Raw genomic sequence first — 19,207 nt, forward strand, 5'->3', positions numbered from 1 at the left:
TACAATACAATTAGGTGAGATAAGAACAAAAAGCCAAGTTGTCCCTATATGGGTTATTCCCACTCAGAGAACTAGAAACCCCACAAGTTTGGATTTATAGTTTCTGCCTGATAGTTTGTTCAAGGTGCAGGATTTCTTCCTCCATGGAACAGAACTAGGATTTGGTCCCAAAACCTTTGGATCACTCAAGATCTACACAGGCCTTGTGCTACCATAGTGCTTGCCAATCCCCGTGACACTACAGCTCTTTCAAGGGATCCATGTTCTCATAATGTCTCTGATTGCTGCAGCCACCTAAACTCCCCTAAAGGGTGTTTCAAACTGGGGACAGGAAATTGGCATATTGTAAATTAATGCTGACTCTGTTGGTGTTAATTTGTGCCAGAAATCCATGCGGAACAAAGGGGAAGGGTATGGGTGATGTTGCAGAAAGCAACATTCTTCACACTCCATCCTGTCCTGATCACTGCCTGTAGAAGAGCTGCCTCAGGACTATATCCGAGAGCCACTATTCTCTCCTTGCCTGAATCCACTGTTCTGTGGTCACAGTCATCGCAGGGAACATTTGGACAAAACAATAGCCCTAGCTCAGAAAGCTTGTATAGTTCAACACAAAAAGAGTTGCATTTAGGGTATATTTTAAAAACAGTACAGGAGGATTTAACCTCAAAACTTCTATTAATTTTAACAAAAGTTGTGTAGCTAAACTCTCACATATTTAGGCAATAATATTAAGGAAGGGTTCACATGCCAAGATTTGGATTATAACAGACGGCAATTTATGATATTGTTAGTACACATTGTTATGTCAATTTAATATAATATGTTAAGGGAAACAGCACAGTCTGGAGAACTGAGTCCAGGACCTAAGAACTGAGGAATTCCTGCTCTGCCATTAACTGGGTTTGGCCTTGGGCAAGTAATTTAATTTTTCTGTGTCATAGTGTCTCTAGCTGTAAAATGGGTATAATGGTATTACTTAATTACCTCACAGGATTGTTATAATAAGTAATAAATGAGTGTACTGTGCTTTAAAGTTGTAGTGTGCCTCATTATTGCTGTATATCTATCTAACTGTATCTAAAATACAAGCATTTTGAAGTTAGCAGGATAAAATCTAATGTTGTAAAATGATGAGTCAGATTGTCAAAACCAATAATCCAAAAGAGTATATATACATAGCAGAATAATGCATTTTTTAATTTTTACTACCTCTGACTCATGATTTTTATTATAAGTTCAAAGTTTCTTTCACAAAGAGAGAGCTATATGAAACAACTGTGCTTCAAACCATTTACTTCAATGGTAGTAACAGGTTTTAGAGTTTAAATCATTAACAACCTCTAAGTGAACTTTTATCCAAATGACTGCAAGTCACAAAGAGAACACTTCTCTTTCACCAACTACCTTCTGTGCTTTAGTGAGACCTAGTCCCTTTTCTATTTTTTTCCTCCTCCTTCATGTCTTTCTTTGAAGAAAGATGTGTGATTTGTGAAGTAATGAAAGTAGGTATCAGTTAATGAAAACTGCTATACTAGGTTCTTAATGCACATTGGAATTGCTTCAGGATAAAGCTTCATGTACCCTCTTTACAGCAGGAAAAAAGTAAATTTCAGAAGTCAAGATTGCTGTGTGCACTGTAAGAGTATCATGTAGCAGTTAAACCATCCATTGGGGTGACCTAATCTTGATCCCCCCTTTTTGTCAAGGAGCTGTGATTTTCATGCTGACTGCATTATTTCAGTTTTTTTAAACTGCACTAGGGATTTTCAAAACCTGATATTATATTATTGCATCAAAGCCATTATTTATCCACCATCCTTTTTTGTTTTTCCCATACTGTAATTTATTTTTCGTGGGGGAGGAGAAGGAAGAAAGTGATTATCCACAAGCCCTCCCCAATTATTTAAATTGCAATTAACTACACAAGATGTTTCTTTTTCTCCAAACAACCCACAGAATTATCTTTTTTCCCCCTAGAAAACACTTTATTAGATTTTTTTTTAAAGTAATCGGTTCATTTATTTAGACAGGAAACGTGACTGAATTGCACTGTGAATGGTCGACACACAAACTCCCTCCCCCTTTCAGATCGAAGACAACTGGGTAAATAATTTAGGAATTGCATCCTCCTTTTGTGAACCCTTCCTAAGAGGAACGCTTGCAATGCGGTGTGTAAAGTACAACCTGGGAGCACCGACCTTCCTTTTAGCCCTGCCTGTGTGTGTGTGTGTGTCTGAATCTCTCTCTCTCTCTCTCTCTCCAGGCGGTGTGTGAGCTGGGAGCTCTGCCGCCGCCGCCGCCGCTGCCCTTTGATCCTTGCATTAGTGTTAGTTAGGGGCTTGGAGACATACAGGGAGCAGCCATAGACACCGCCGCACCAGCCCTCATTATTGACACCGCACATAGCACACGCTCACGCTCGCCCAGATTAGATCCATTCCCATTGAAGAATATTGCGACCGGGGACAAGCCAGGTGCACGACCGGGGGGGCGGGGGGACGAAAGAAAGAAGGGGGGAAGCAAAAGAAAAAAAAAAACCCTTCTTGTTGGCTCCGGGAAAACCAGCTTCAACCCTATTCCCCAGCAGTCAGAAGAAGAAACCCCCCCGCTACCGGCCACCCCCGGCCCCCGCTTTGTGCCTGCCTCTGCCCCCCCCCTTTGGTTTTATTTGATCTCCCATTAAACCAAGGAGGAGAATGTGAAAAAAAAAAAAAAAAAAAAAAGGGGGAAAATGCCCAGGAGGAAGCAGGAGCAGCCCAAGCGCCTCTCTTCACGTAAGTGCCCCCCTCTTTTGCCATTTTCTCCTCCCTTCTCTCCCCGTCTCCTTCCCCTCTGCAGCCTCCCCCGTCGTGGTGTGCATTAGTTTAGGGTTACAGAGGTGAAACTGACAAAGACAGCCTGGGTTATTCCTCTTTTAGGTCTGAGCTCAGGCAGCCATGTTGGTGATGAACAGCCTTGTGCCCTTTTAATTTTTCCTCTCTCCCTCGCCTTTCCCCCCTTTCTTTGCCTCCCTCGCCCCCGTCCCTCCCCTCCCCGCCGCCGGTGCCGGAGTGCGGGGTGCTGCCGGGGGCCGGCCGGGGCGGGGGGGCTCTTTTATTGGGGTGGGGAGCCGGGGTGGCATTGGAGGGGAAGCGGCGGCGGCTGGCGTCTTGTGCGGAATCAATCGAGAGGTCCGTCTCCGGCTAAAGGTTGCGGCTGGGCTGGTCGGCCCCGGAGCCGGGGAGGAGGCAGGAGCAGGGGAAGCGGGAGGGCGAGGCGGGCAGCGGCCGAGGAGGGTGCAGGGGGGTGGGGGACCCCCACACACGGCGCCGGGGCTGCTGCTGGGGGGCGGCAGGGGGCAGATCGTGGCATGCGAGGTCCCTGCAGAGAGCAGGGGGGGAGGAGGCGGTGGCGGTGGCGGCGGCGGCAGGGGCAGGCAGGATGGGGGCTGCTCCTGGCCGCAATCAAATGAAGGGTCAGCGAGAGACTCAGGCTCCGGTGCTGCTGCCGCCGCTGCCCCAGAGACCAGAGCAGCAGAGCCCGGGACTAAAGTGCGTCCCTCCCAGCCTGCAGGCAACGCATTGACACCGAGCTTGCCCTCCAGTCCCCCGGCTCCTTTGCTGCCCCCTCCCCCATTTTTTCCTCTTTGCAAAACAGTTAACTTTTCTCCCTCTCTCCTTGCATCCAGTGATCGGATGCTATCGGGCGGAGGCGGGGAGGGGAAAGACCTATAAATATCTTGCCCCAGCGTGGCGTTAGGGTCGGTCTGAGGCGAGCGGGGGGGTGGATTTAGGGGTCATTTTTCTGTCTCCAACACATCTGTTCAGTGCCTGTCTGCAGCCTCTCCTCGCTGTGCCCCAGGGTTCAGTGTCTGGCGAGAGCTGAACTGCTTATGTGTCAAAGCCATGGTCGGTCACCTGAAGTTCACCAGGGAGGGGGAGGGTTAAGGTTGTGGTATATGGTATGTGCTGTGTTTTTTCCGCTGCAGACAGAGTGCGATCGATTACCTCTCTCCATATATATTTAGCTATCTAGGGGATAGGGGGTTGAGGCGCCGCTTCCCCTCCTAGCCCTTTCCCACCTCCCGGACACTGTCAGCCTGGCACATTAGCCAACGCAGAGGTGGGGGAAGAAATGGCACTTGCAGCTCCACAAATATTTCTCTGTCCCTTTCTTTCCGCTGGAGCCGACGCACGGGGCTTGGGGTTGTGCTTTTTTTATTTGCCCCTGTGCAGTCCTTTCACCGTCTGCCCACTAGAGGATCTGAGTCTGAAACACACAGAGAGCGAATTCCCCATATAGAAATCTGTCTCGTTCAGGAAGCTTGCACAAGTGACTTCATGAAAGTGCAGTGTTCTGTGTTTGCACCACTGCTGCTTTCCTCCAGTTCACTGATCTCTCGTGAGGGAGAGAGGAGAGTGGCGGGGGCTAATCTCTCCTTTGTATGTATGATTTGGGTGTTGGCATGAACATCAAACTTCCCCAAAATAATAACTTTGAAAGCACTAGTTGAGAAAACAAGATTTTACATTTAAACTGGTTATTTATTTATTTATTTTTTGGTGGGGGGTGACTGGTGAGGGCAGAAAATGCTTCTGGATTGACAGAGTTTGGAAATGGAGTTCTGTGTGTGCAGATCAAACAGCTTTACAGGCAGCTGCAGACTGCCCTGCTGGTGACCTTGACCCTGACCTGGTGCGACTACCCTCTATCTGTCTCTCTAGGGCTGAGATGAAATTCAGTCTCCATTTTAGTTCACTTGGGGTGTGCCTCTCCTGTGCACAGACTGCTGGTAATTATGCTCAGTTTTATGTACTGGCTTTTCCTCACTCCCCAGGTTGTGTGCTATTACCCTTTCACCCCCAAACTCCAGACTCCCTGCTCTAGTAAAGTAACATTGGCTGAACTAAGAAGCAATTGCTTTTGCTGAAGTACTGTGCAAATCCAGGTGTTTAAATGCAGGGCCTAATTTTCAGAGCTTTTGCACTCATTTTTGAACAAAGTAGTGGTTTTTTCCTGATGTGTGCTATATGCACTAGATTTTCTAAACTAATGTTACTTTTGCTTGGTGGGATTTATGTTTTTATAGCCAAATTGCATTGGGATTAAAATATATTCTTGGCAAATAATGTATTAGGTAATTCAGTAAGAATTGTGAAAATGCTGCTATGCATTCAAATAGTCCTACAGAGTTAGAAAATGCCTTGGGAGTCAAATGCAATTAGTGTGCAAATACTATAAATAGTGACTTGTGAAATTTAGTGTTAATGTATACTTAATGTAAAATATATTTTGATTCTCAAGTTCAAATTGATTTTAGCAATATGTTTCCTAGACAAACAGTATTTATGTATTGCATTTTAAAAATATCTCCAAGACTGAAATTGCAGTAGGAGAACGTTAAGGTTGCACAGTTAAACATTCAAGTCTGAAAATGAAATAGTTAAAAATGCACTTGCAACCTTAACTCTTCCCTCCAATATGCATTTAATTATGATGGTCTTTAATTATATAATCACTTGCTAATTCTTAAATTGAAATATAATATACAAATGTTGTGTATCTAAAGTTGCCATGTATAACATGTGCCAGACAAATGAAGTGTATTAAAGTCAGTTATATGGAAAACACACAGTAGAACATTGTCACATACATACCACAGGTTTACTATAACAGAGAATATAGTGAAAAATTTGCTGATGTACCTAGTATACTTAAACATGTAACTTTTCTCATATGAATAGTCCTGTGGACTTTAATAGGACTTCGTATAGGATTAGTCTTGTCCATAAATTTAAGCATATATGTAAGTACTGTATTTTCAGAATCTAGGCCTTAGTTACTTCTTTGTTTACAGTCTTGTTCCTTGAATTGCACTTAAGGAAGGCTGTGTTGCCCATTGAGAAGAAATTGCATAATACATGGTTACTGTCCAAGGCCCCAATTCTGTATTACAGAAATTGACCATAGTGAAATCACTCACATGTGTAAAGTTACAAGAATGTGCAGGATGGGGGCCTCAATTATTCAAACACATGCCTCAGAGAGAAAAGAGCTCTAAAAAGTTTATTAAAGTTAAACTGGACCATTATGACAATTACAATAGTATAAATATAGGAGAATGAAAACAATTGCAAGGTGGTAGCTATGTATATCTAAGGTTATAGAATAAAAGGTATATTATGTTGTATTGAGAAACAGTTTGATGTAATAAAAATGTGTTCTAATGCATCTATGCAAAGGGACTGAGATAAGGTTAAACCTGGAACCACATCTTTGCCATTTTCCTGGCTTTTTTGAATGTTTAACTCTCTAACATTAATATATATTTTTAATGGAATTCCTTACTTTTTTTACGAGCAAGAAATTCCATAAATAAAGTTTTTAGCTAGATGCTGCCAGAACGCCTACCTTCCACACCTTACAAAATACAAAGAATGCTTCTCTCCTACTTTAAAGGTGCAAGGGAATAAGGCTAAGGCTTAACAAATTGCCGTGGAGCCTTGGCTAAGTTGCTACTAAATCCTCACTAAATTTTTCACTGGACGCCTACGTTAGCCACAGCCATGTGTAGCATAGTCTTTCTTAACTTACAAACCTAGTAATATCTTTATTAAAAACTTGCCATGCATGTGGAGAGTGTGGTTTTCAAATACTCATCATAATTCAGATAAATCAGTCAGTTTTCACTGTAACACTCAAAGGCCTTCTTCTCAATGAGGGATATTTCCAAAGCATGTTTAGGTTTTTACATCCATCTACTTCAGTGCGTAGATCTTATTTAAAAAAATGTTGTAGGTGTGTATTTTATAATAGAGAAAATATTTGCTTGTTTACTTTCTCTCTTCCTTCCCCCATTGTTGAATTGTTATTTCTCAGACTTTCCAACAAAATTCGCTTTCAGGCAGAGACCAGGCCTGACTGGAAACACGTCAGTCTGAAAAGTGAAAGTTTCAGAAAGTTGTGAGGCTTGAAACAGTCGGTTAGAATGGAAACTTTCAAGTCACCTTTACTATAGCAGTCACTGGTGTCTGGGCTTTAATTCACTTTCAAGGGCTTACAAGAAGTGCAGAATGCAATCTAGTAAACTGATATAATTTAGTTTGCACTTATTATATAGCTTAAGACTGATTTGGACAATGCCCTCCCAAATGTTAAATTGCTATTGTCTGAAGAATGTGTTTAATCAAGTACAAACTGCAATATAACTCTTTGTTGAATCGATTTTGCTAATGGAGTAGATGGAACTGTGGCACTCTATTGGTACAGATATCATAGTTGAATTTTTAGGAGGAGCTTCCTAACTGTTCAGTCATCATGCCTAGGATACAGTCCTGAACATTCCTTTATGCTATTCTGAAGCTAAATTTCAACTGCTTCATATTCTACAGCTAATTTACCATGCATTCCGTATAGCCTTTTATCTCATTTTTTTGTTATTTTGTAAGTTATTGACAAAGAGCATAAAGAAAAATTTGCTAGATAAATACATTCAATATCATTGAAAGTTTTTTTCTTTTCTCTTTCTATTCTTTGTTTATTTTGGGACTTGGTAGCAAGCATTATGGAAGGGACTTTCAAAAGGCTCCCCATACCTCAGAACAGTCTTTTGCCTTCGTGCAGGAATCTAGAGCTGCCAGTGAAAAAGGCTTTTATCAGCAACAGGAGTCTCTCTCTCTTTCTTTTAATAGTATTTATTACCTTACTAGCAGACATCACATGTACATGGAGAAGCTTTTAACATAGTTTCTATTTATTATTTTTAACCTCTTGCCACTGCAGGGGTCATTGCCGACAAGAGAATACATGTAGGGAAAATTATTATTCTTAGTGTGATTGGGTTAATAATTTCATTGTTATCATCGTAGTTATCCTAGTGATATTGTGGTGCATCTTTTAACTAAAGAGCAGGGCCACATGCATTCATGTTGTCTGCATTGCTCCATCTCAAAAATATTGATCCTGTTTGGTCCCTCCCATTGATTTCTTTGAGGAAGAAAGAGGACATAAATAAGATACGCCCAAATAAATTAGGTACATACTTCAAACCACAAAAAGAAAAAAAAAATCAATCTCTTATGATTGTATTTTTAAAAATAATTTCTTACCATTACACTGGGACACTTGTCAAAAGTCGCACAATGGTAGTATGTGTCTTAGTGTTGTGTGCTAATACAAAACATTAATAAATCATGTTGCTGGAGCATAAATTAAACTGCCCAAGAGCCAGCGTTGGAGCTCACTGAGTCATGTATGATTTTAGGATCTTTTGAATGACGTTTGGGATAGGGTGGGGATGCAAATTAGTGTAAGTACAAATGCAAACTCTTAACAGCCTCAACAGAAGGAACCACTGTGATGGAGTGGAGAGGAGGGGCGGATAGGGAATGTAGGAAGACATCAGAACAGAATGCATTCTTTTAAATATATGAACAAATAATTTAACCTCACCCTTTGTAAAAAGCAGTGATACTCTTTTTTTTTTTCATTTGTAAGATGGTAGAGATGGAGGGAATTAAGGAAACAAATAAAACCAAACAGCCAAGAGGAGCTGGTCTGTTCAGAATGAAGTATTAGTAATTTCCTATAATTTAATCAGACCAGATCCCAGAACAAGATAATGAGAGCGTGACCTACAAAAGAGGACTTTTTAGAAGTTAAAAGGTTTTCTAGCATGAGGTTTCATAAGCCATGTGATTTGTCATGAAACACCATATATGAAACACTCTTTTGTTTTACCTCATTGAAAAAAAATCAAGATCTAGACATCAGTTTAGATGTCTATGAAAAGGTAATTTGGCTTATGCCTAGAATATCTTTACAGTTATATCTTAGTCAAGCTACTCCAGAGTCACACTTGAGGAGGGAGGAGTGTATTTTGTAAATAATAATGTTGTACCGTGTTTCTGATGTACCATTATCTGCTGCCTAGTTTGCCAGGTGTAATACTATAATTCATACCATTTAGGTGTAAGCGTACAAAACACTTCATGGTGTAAGGAGACTGAAAGATCTATTGATATATTTTATAAGAAAATGTTTGCAAAAGCCTAGTCTTCAAAATAGCTAACAGTACGCAACGGACTCCAGCTTGAGGGTTTTCTCTCTCACTCTTTTTTTTTTTTCCCCTACAAGCAAGTCTTGTATTTTCATTCTAAGTTTGTAAATTATATTTTTATGGCATGAAAGTAAGTAGATGACTAGATGCTCAAGCAAAAAGTGAATATTATTGTTCCCTAAAGCCTACTTTCAGAGGGAATTTCTTCTACTAGTAAAGTAGTTTTATAAATTAAAATAATAAAACTTAGGCTTGATTCTGATTTTAGATACATGGGTACATGTTGCTGAGTATCTTGTAAAATCCAGCTATTGGATCTACACACATGCATTGCACTGTAGCTAATTTTACAAAATGTTCAGTGATACATACCCAGAGGTCTGAGATAAGAATCTGTCCTTTAGTAGCTTTCTTTTCATAGACTGACCCAGGGTCATAGTTAATGCAGTAAGTGTTATGCTCCCGAAAGGCAGTTTTTCTTTTCCTGATGTCTGTTAGCATTAATAGTCTGAATTCCTCTTGGGTCAAGACACCTAAGTTTTTTGGGTGCTTCATTCCAATCTCAGTCAGTTCAATAGAAGTACAGTCTTGGCCCTTAAAGGTCCTCCTACCCTGCAGAGGATTTCCGGCTGTGCAAAGTGATTCCATTCAGTAATAGACTCCCCGGTTAAAACAAACAAAATACCCACTCCTTTTCTGCACGACAGGTCAAATTTTAAGACTCCAGACTGAGAATCCAAATTCTATTTATTTGGAATTTCCAGAGAAGAAAAGCCTCATCCATCTTCCTGGAGAGAGAAAAGAAGAGGAAAAAGCAGACTTCTTGAATCAGGGCCTTTCCCCCTTTTCACTCCAACACTCTGGCAGTACAGATGGATTGGGAGAAGGGGTAGAACTGATGAAGACTAACTTAAGAAGCAGGCAAAAGCACAAGAGAAATTAAGTGTTGGGACAAACTTACAAGCCCTCTGAGGAAACCAAATTCTCTCTTCCTAGGCTGGCCTGATGTTAGGCCAGGAAGAGAAAAGTCTTTTCTGTAAAAGACCCATGGTTTGATTAGCTGCTCTTTGGAAGAAGTTACATTACAAGTGGAATGTGTAGGAAGTGATAAATGTTCTTGTAAATTGCCAGACTGATCCACCAGCCAGGAGAGTGAAATCGTGACCCAAAGAACTGCATTGGTGCACTGTTCCAGTTCCTTTGCTCAGGGCTTTTCTTTATTAGTGCAGAAAAAAAGATTCAGAACAGTTCAAAGCAACCCAGTCTCATAGTCTTGTCTAGCCTTTGTCTCTAAGGCTTTGACATCTTTCTAGCCCTTCCTCCAGGGCTTAGAGCCCTGCCCAGCTGAGGCTTCCCTTCACCTGGCTCCAGCTCCCTACAGGTGTCTCCCTCCCGAGTCCCAGGCCTTCTGATTGACAAGTCTCAAGAGCCCTCTGCAAGCTCCTTCCTTGTCTCTGGATTTGCTCCCCTGCTTCAGACGTAGGGACTTGGGAGCCTTATATGCAAGTTCAACAGTGTTTTCTCTGGCTTTTGAATTACAAGCGGAACATTTCACACTTAGATCACTATTTCAGAGGCAGACCTGGCAACTAGTGATTGAGGGCCGATTCTTACTCTTTTTCTGCACTTGGGGCAGGGATGGAGGGAGCAAAGGTGGCTTTAAGGTCCTTATGCTCTGGGTCCCCAATGTAAGACAGAGCATCTTTATTTATCTCTAATTTATGCTCTGCTTCCTATGGGCCCAGAACCAGTGCATTCTAGCCATACCCTGATCCATCTCTTGTGCTGGGAACTAACAGAGCCCTTTTGCCACTTCTGCATTGGAAAGGGAAACCATCCGCACAGGGGATATTCTGTCCACTTTAACATCCCTTTACACTGGTAGAGTAGTGTTAAAGGGCCGTAACAAACGTGAGAGTCAGGCTTTTAAAGTCATGGTATTTGAAGGCAGTTTAGCAGCCCGCATGAAATGAGCTGGTAAACTCAGTAGTGTTCCTGAAGGAGAAGTGAGCATTTAAAAAAAACCAAAAAAAAAAAACCAAACCCATCCCAGTTGGCATACTTGTTGGCTGTCTCAGGAGAGGAGCCAGAGACTGGGCATGGAGAGGAAACTTCCCTCTCGCTCCTTAATGGGGTCCCTCCAAGTCAGAGTTTAGATGTGTTATTAGGGCAGGATGGAGAAATGCATTGCTGCTGTTTATGCTGTATCTGTTCTGTGGGTAATGACAATACTTTAGTTTCCTGTACCAGCAAGTTGGGATGAACTCTACAGTCTCTTTAAAATAAAACAAGGTTTGAGGGAAGAAGGTCAATCCTAGAATGTTGATTACATGACCTCTGACCTTTGTCAAGGGTCGAAAGCTGGGGCAGTGTCTTAAACAACATGTCTAGGAGTGAGCAATGCCTATTCCACAGGGAGAGGACTGCTTCACTGTTTTAGCCTATAACTATGAGTAGCTTCCTAATCCTCTCTCGTTCGGGTCTGCTTGTTAACCCTAAGCAATCCGCTCAGGGGCACAGAAAGCAGCTGTCTTTAGTAGAAAACACAGCATGATAAAACAGGCATTTCTTGACGTTTCCCGTAGATACACACCATAATGCCTTCTCCGTGGGAAGAATTAAAAATACAAAGAATATAATTTACTGTGTTCTAATCTGACTTTAGGAAAGAGAAAAGTCAAATTACAGTGAGCTAGATTTCTGTGCTATTTATAGCAGATAGGAGTAATTTTACCATCAAGAGGCAGGAACACAACAACCTGAAACTTTTGTCTCTGAACCCATAAGAATACTACCATACTTAAAGTACTCTGAGTGAGCAAGAGAGAGAACAAAAGTAAACATTTTAACTGGTAAATCAGATGCATAATATTTACGAGAAGTATAGTGGTAGAAATTAAATATAGCGAAATGAAACACAACCCAATTAAAAATGAAGATCTCTGTTAGAGCTGCCATGCTGTCCTGATGTTACTTGTTATGTCTGAGTGTTGCAATGCATATGGTATATGAGATCACCTTTTACTTGGTGACCCCTTCATAGGGGACATAAGCACAATAGGGATAATTAAGGACACTGTAGCCTCTTGGGCTTGTTTTGTTTATCTCAGCCTAAATACTATGGTAACAAGGTTTTTTTAATTGATTTCCTTGTTTCTTTTATTAGACTAATCACTTGAACAACCATTATAAATCTAGTCTCTAGCAATAGCTCCAAATACTGTAGCAAGACTAGTAAGATTTAGCGTTCTGAACCATTAATACAGAAAACAGTAGCCTTTTTATAAAAAGAGAAGAAGTAACTACAGCATACACTCTAGATCTACTTTTTAAACTTTAAATATTTGAATAATATAATTTCCCTGAATTCAAATTAACTTTATTTCTAAATTACAACTTAAAACTAACAAAATTGTCAGCTGCGTTCTGCTCCTTTTGCAGTGCTAAGATGATGGAAGCTGCTTGTGTGTTCCTAGCTGGGGATGGCATGGGGGAGTTCCCAGTGGGTCGAGAGCCAGCATAACTGTCATTTTTTATTTCCCCATCCCCTACAGCCCAGTGTAGGGAGTGTGTCAGGGATGGAAAGTGGTGGAGAGGATGGTGTGGCCAGAGCGCACAGCACTGCAGCTGTCCGCAGCTAGCAGGCCATTGCTTGCTGACATCGGTTAGAGCAGTCAGTGGGCTTGAACACAGTGTAAATAAAATGATATCTCCATTTTGGGAGCTTTCTGGGTCAGCCGCAACGCCATCTAAGGTGAACTTTCAGGTTCACCCGGCCAGCTCACAGGACAAGGGGGCTTTAGATTTCAGGGGTTCTTGTTTTTCCTCTGGAGCAACTAGGAACTTCTGTTGAGAGGCTACCTTTGCCCCTTGAGCTAACGCTTTGCAGGCTGCTTTTCTTTGCCCCCTGCTTAATCCTTGGATGATATTGCTATACTGACAAGAACAGCTCTGAATACAGTGGGGGTCAGGAGAAACTTGCTCTCCTGTCTTCCTCTTCTGCCTCTCCTAAAAGAGTTAGAGTGTAATAACCACTTCCTTCATTCCTGCAATTGATTATAACTTGTTCTGTTTCCAACTCTGGACGGTATTTATGATATTTTTTCTAGACCAGATGGAGAAGACATAGCATGTGATATTGACCAGTCTTTCCTACAGATAAGGAAGCTGCATCATAATCCATTTCTCTTCTTGATATCATTTCTTCATCAATGTCATTTTGTGATGACTACAATCTGTTTCAGGAATTGATAGTTCAAATGAGAGATTATTTGGAACTGGACTCTCCTATGGTTCAGGAGAAGACACATTTCTTTAATAACTTGGAGACTAAGAAAAAAGGTGAAGATTACCCTTCCCATTAACAGGGATATCTAGTTGACCCCGACATCTGCACCTGTGGTCATCAAGAAGACAGATGACTTATACCGGGTCCTGGATCAGCTTTCTTCACTCACCCATTACTGGGTCTCAGGCTTATGGAGCTATTTACAGGTGTCTCGAAGGGCTGTCAAGTACTATGTCATCTGAAAAAGAGGCCAAGAATGACTTCTTAGGCAGGAAGATATACACCTCACTTACTCTGGGAATTCAAGTTGCTAATTATCAGCCCATCGTGGCTAGATACCAGTACTTATGGATATGGATATTTCTCTTCATGACCATCTCTTTGAGGAGCCAGGGGTAAGTAGTGAAGGGCATTGCCCTAAGAGCATCATTGGTCTCTAGACTTGTTTGATGAACATTTTACAATGTTTTTGAAAGCTCTTCAAGGGCGTTTGCTCAGGTATGACCCTTAAAAGATCTCCCTGGCTTTAATCTTCCAGTCTTTCAGCTGAGCGAAGCCCAAGTAGATGTTCTTCCCTTAGAAGGAGAGGGTCTTCTCAGTTCTAAAACAGGTGATTCGTTTGACAGATAAAAGAAACCAGATCTTCTGCAAAGTCTCTGGGACTGAGTCATTATATTTAGAAGGAGAAGAGCATTATTTCATCTTCTTTCAGATACCGGAGTCAGTGTACACACTTTCTAGCCTCCTTTCCAGGAGTTCCAGATTCACCAGCAACTGAGGAGACAGGGCAGAGGGAAGTTCATTTCAGAGATGAAGTTCTTTTTCAGCTTTCACCTCACTTGTTTTCTGCATCTACCCAGCCACAAATTAGACAACCTAGATCTGTTCTCCATTTCTAGGCTGGGACTATATCTTTGCCTCATTTGTGCAGCACCTTGCATAAGGGACCCCTTATCCTGACTGGGGCCTCAGGGCATCACTACATTACACCTTTGGAACTGTACTATTCTTTAGACTCCCACAAGTGGGAATATGCAGAGTTCCCCCTGGAAAAGAAACGGTTGACTACAGTTCTTTGAGAGCGTTGCATCAGAGTTCTACTCTCACGTAGGATTTTGGGATGTAGTACGAGGAACTGAGATGGTGGGGGACTGTATGGCCCTTTTATATATCCTTGGCTGTCCAATGGGCACTGATGTAGAACTATCACTCCTTTTTCAGAAGATTCTTCTAGCCCAGTGGTGCTCAGGGCAGGAAGGTGTAGATCACACAAATATAAGCATGCAGAGACAACATTCTCAAAGAATACTGGTGAGTAATCTTTATTTTCCAAGGCTACAGCTTTGTTTTTAAAATATGCCTATTGTGCTCCTGTTTAGATCAATTATGGATCTCCTGGTAATTTAAACAGTAGTTTTGGCAATGCACACATCGTCTTGTAACAGGTATTGGTAATGTAAGGATGAAAACATTTACACAAGAAGAATAAAAGTCAAGGAAGCAGATAATTGACCGATTTATCAACCTTAGCAGACAATTTTTTCTGATAACATTGTGGTAGCTATGGTAAATTTACTTCTGATTGCTTAAGGGGACAGATTCTATATGGTGTGTACAACACATAACAGCCACCTCTTCAGATGAATGGGCAAAGGAGCAGGTGATCAGCCTGTGCAACTTTGGTTCCCAGATTGGCCTTTTGGCTAATAGCGTGTCCTGCTCTGCTCAGTTAATAACTCCAATGCTTTACTGCCTTTTTCAATAGCATTTAAACCAATTTCAGCCTTTCAGATGGCTGTCAGAACTATTGTGATAACTGAAGTGCCTTTGGTAGACCTTGATAATAAGTTGCAGTTATGATTAGAGAACTCTTAGCTTCATTGCAAATTGTTTGTGTGCAACAAGGCATGCTTATATACTTTTCTTACTTTTAATCAGCCCTTTGTGCTATCGGAACTGATGCTCACAACTTCCTCTTGTCCACCCTCTTTTTCAGCTGGAAGGGTGACTGAAATCTAGTTGACGACCCTGGCAGGTTTAAATGATTAGCTGCACTAAAATGAGTTGCGTGCATCGAGGTGCATTGAAGTTTTAATAATCTGTAGCCTAAATAAATCACTTTAGTCTTGGCTGCTCTAAATTGCTCAGTTCATAGAAGTATGCTTATGCCTGTCTCTGGCTGTAGGACCTGAAGGTGTGGCGAGGCTTGCAACACATTTCAGGTGAAGGAAGATGCTCTTTGTTTCAGAAAGGAATCAAAACAGCTATTGGTGCAGCCAGGTATGGGGCAATGGAAGGCTTCATGCGGGCTCTAATTTTGATGAATCAGAGGCAGCTGAAGGTGCTGAGAGAATAAGTAGGAAGCTCTGGGAGGAAGATTTCAGTGAAATCAGTAGTAGGAATATAGATATTGTGCAAAACAGACAGGACCACCAGTTTTTATCTGATGTGGCTATTCCGTTAAATCAGGATTAGAAGGTAAGACGTTCTTGCCTGTTTTATTGCGTTCATAACGTAGAAGACACATTTTGCATACATAGCCTGTACACGAAGCACCTGTCCAGTCTCCTATCGGATGGCCTCTTTCTCATGAATGGCCACCCCATAAAAACCAAGCTGCATAGGAACTCTCCTTCTTCCTTAGGTGCTTGCCACAGCCTTAATAGGAAGGAAGAATATAGTAACTTTAAGATAGATACCTTGATCTATCCTGTTGGCAGATACGTCCTCCAAAACATGCGTTAGGCTTAGGGAGTGAGCATGTCAACTCCATAGCACTGTTTACAAGAATAGTTTAAAGATTTTTAAAAACAGAAAGGAAACGATGCTGGTATTACTTGAGCTGTTCAAGGCAGGGCCTACCCTGTCACCATTCATTTCTCTCTGAAAATGGTCTGATCCATTTTCTGAGCCCTCTGACTCAGATTGCTATATTTAAGTCTTGTCTGGTCCCATGATCATTCCTCCTTTAAGTCTCTGATCCCCCTTCCTCCATCCCTCCAATCCATTGCCCTGCAGGGGATACAAGAAATCCCTAAGAACAAAGATCATTGTTCCACCCCTTTACCCTCAGATATCCTAAGCATGTGGTGTGGTTCTCCCCATTTCCTCAAATAGAGGTATCCATCTAACTAGATGTCACATTCCACAAGCCTTGGATAAAATTGCATACTGATGGATGAAACCATTATGCTGCTTTTGCTGAGTTTGACCCTGTTTTCCTCATTTGCTGTGTCTGGGAAGGACACAACACACTGATTGTACCATAAGATCTTGTCAGAACAAATGCATGGTTAGGACTTGTCTTTGGGCTAGGGTCTCTGAGGTAGCAGACCATTCCCTAGAATCAGGCCACTGTGCAAAATTTCTATCCATTTGAAAGTGAGCTGCCAAGTAATTGAGCCTGCCATCTGCAGAGAGCCGTATTTCTGCTCAAAATGCACCAATCTGAACTATGGATCTGTGGCTAAAGTGAAACTTTTCAATCATCAATGAGCTCCCAAAGCAGCTAAAGTTCTTTCAGTGTCCCCAGGGCCAAATTCTTGTTCAGGAATGTCCCAAAACCATTGCAGATCCCTCAGAGGCAGTCAGGCAGGATCATTCACTTGGCCATCACTTTGACTCAGAGCAGACACTGAAAAGATCTTGTTCAGGCTGCAGACATCAAGATCATATGTCTAGGGATCCTTTTGGATACAGAGCCAGTTTTTCCAGATGGCTACCTATTCTGGCATACACGTTAATCCCTATATTGATGTGCTCTATGGGAAAGGTTAAATGGTTTTTGCCCACTGCTTCCAAGATAGCTTCTGTTAGCAGGAAGACTTCAGTTTCTCCTCCTTCCCCAAATGCAAATAGATGTCAAGGCTTCCTTGTGTGCTAGAGATGGTGGAAGTATTGAGAATACAGCTAATGTTATTCGCATTTCAGGAAAGCCAGTGTCTCTGCCAACCTTGGGATCTGACATTTCCAGATTGGAACAACATGTCATTGTAGAAAGAAGTTCAGAAGATGGCAAAGCAAAACACACCCTTAAAAGGAAACAGTATTTTGTGTAACTCATGAGAATCTTATTGAATGTAAAAGTTTTTTTTTTCCTGGTAGCCCAAGAAAGGCAAAGGTTTCAATGATCCACCTGTGAGCCCTGGTGTGTAAATGTGTTTAAGTGTACACTGAAGTATGTGGTGCATTGCCACTTCATTATGGAGAGAACATAAAAACATGAGGAGAGAATCCATCTCCTCAGGTACGGTCATCTTTTAGTGCAACTTGGCCCATGAAGTTGTCTATCAAATCACTAGTGGCTGACTGTAATTTCAGTGGGAAGTATAAGAGTACTAATTCATCTCCCTCCCATTTGGTCTGTCCTCAGCTTCATAGGGCTTCTTGAAAATCTCTATTTGACAGCTTGGCTGATTTAAGGGGATTCAGAACAAACCCAGGCCCTTGGTAAACGGCTTCCCAGTCGTTAGTCCCCGGTTCCAAAAAGGTCTGAGTGACTGATGCCAGCAAAGGTATTTGGATCCCAGTCAGGCAATTTAACTTATTCTCTTTCTTCGTACAAACAAGGTGAACTCTCTTGATCTATTATTGTATAGATAGGTCAACTATCTCAGGTAGGCACATTCCTTTAGAAGGTCTAAGAGTATTAGAGACCATGAGATATGTTGTGGGACAAGTGGAATTTTCTATTGCATTTTAGGTCTTTGAACTGCTCCTCTGTGTAGTTGATTGACATCAGTAGTACTAAAGGAAATTTATTTCCTTTTGTCTCTCTCAAAAGGAGATAAGACCTTTCTATCATTTTAAAAACATCAGCTATCATTGTCCACTCTACCAGGTAGATAGTGGCCCAAGCGGGTATCGACAGCATTTTTTGTAGCCTGCTCTTGTGTGACATGCTATGGCCTACAAGATAGTCTCCTTTGGCAATATTCTTATGGCATCTGATTGATCTCAGAGTGTTATGGTTAAAAAGTTCTATCATAGAGTATTCAACCTAGTGATTTCTCTGAGGTTTTTAATGGCAATTTCAACAAGGAATGGAAATAGAGCTTCTGTGTCTTGCCTTAAAATTGTGATTTTCTTTTTCCTTTGGGAAAACCATTATTTTAGAAGACGCGGAGATGAAATATAGAGTCTCACTCAGGGCTTTTCTCCTTAATTGTTGTTATATTTGTTCATATTTTAACATGGGGGAGAAAGACAGAATGTAGGAGCAGTTGTTTTCTGGCTTTTTCCTGTTACAGCCGTGCTCTTCTCTAGTTCAGTCTATAGTGGAGACATTTGGTGTTGACCCCACTGGTTCAGGCACCAGCCACGTTGGTAAACTATTTTGTGTTGAGGCCAAGAGTTGAATGATCATTTCCAGATGAATCATCAGTGAACCAAAAGTTCCACTGAGAGAAGAGAGAGACTTCCTGTGCTGTTTACCTATTATAGGTCACCAACATCATGAGGGAACTATGGGGGATGGTGTGCACTCCAGCATCTATGTACTGTTTATCCAACTGTATCTTTTAAGTTTTATTTGGTGCTGTGAATGTAACACAGAAGTTAAGGCAGGCCTTTATTAAAATCATGATTTTTCTTCAGCATCCCTGTGGGAAAATCAGCATTCTACCACTCTGAAAGTATAGTCTATTCAGAGACTGCTGTAAATGCCATTCTGTGGAGGGGAATCTCTGGAATATCAGTGAGAAATGTATCCCTCGCTCCATGGCAGTCCCTCCAATATTTGTACAGTCCAGTCGGTGCAGGAACCCGTAACATTTCTCCAGCCTCCAAAAACTGCCTATTAACTTTTATTATTCTAACTGATCAAAAGGCAGCCTTTTCCTGAATTTCAAATAATAAAAAAAATAGTAGGCAGTTTTTTG

General features: G+C 41.6%; 1 protein-coding gene across 1 annotated transcript in view; it reads left to right on the forward strand.

Moving 5' to 3' along the window:
* Positions 1-2,442: 2,442 nt before the first annotated feature.
* The window catches only part of ZNF827 (zinc finger protein 827), a 131,596-nt gene continuing 114,831 nt past the window's right edge, over positions 2,443-19,207 (forward strand). Inside the window, exon 1 of the mRNA XM_067552002.1 lies at positions 2,443-2,777. Within this exon, the coding sequence (XP_067408103.1) occupies positions 2,735-2,777 (43 nt within the window). The 5' untranslated portion in view covers positions 2,443-2,734. The remainder of the gene's footprint in view (positions 2,778-19,207) is intronic.

Source organism: Emydura macquarii, unplaced genomic scaffold (assembly GCF_026122565.2).
Source record: "Emydura macquarii macquarii isolate MOO-44397 ecotype Brisbane River unplaced genomic scaffold, CSIRO-AGI_Emac_v2 contig_1363, whole genome shotgun sequence".
In the NCBI taxonomy this organism is placed as follows: Eukaryota; Metazoa; Chordata; order Testudines; family Chelidae; genus Emydura; species Emydura macquarii.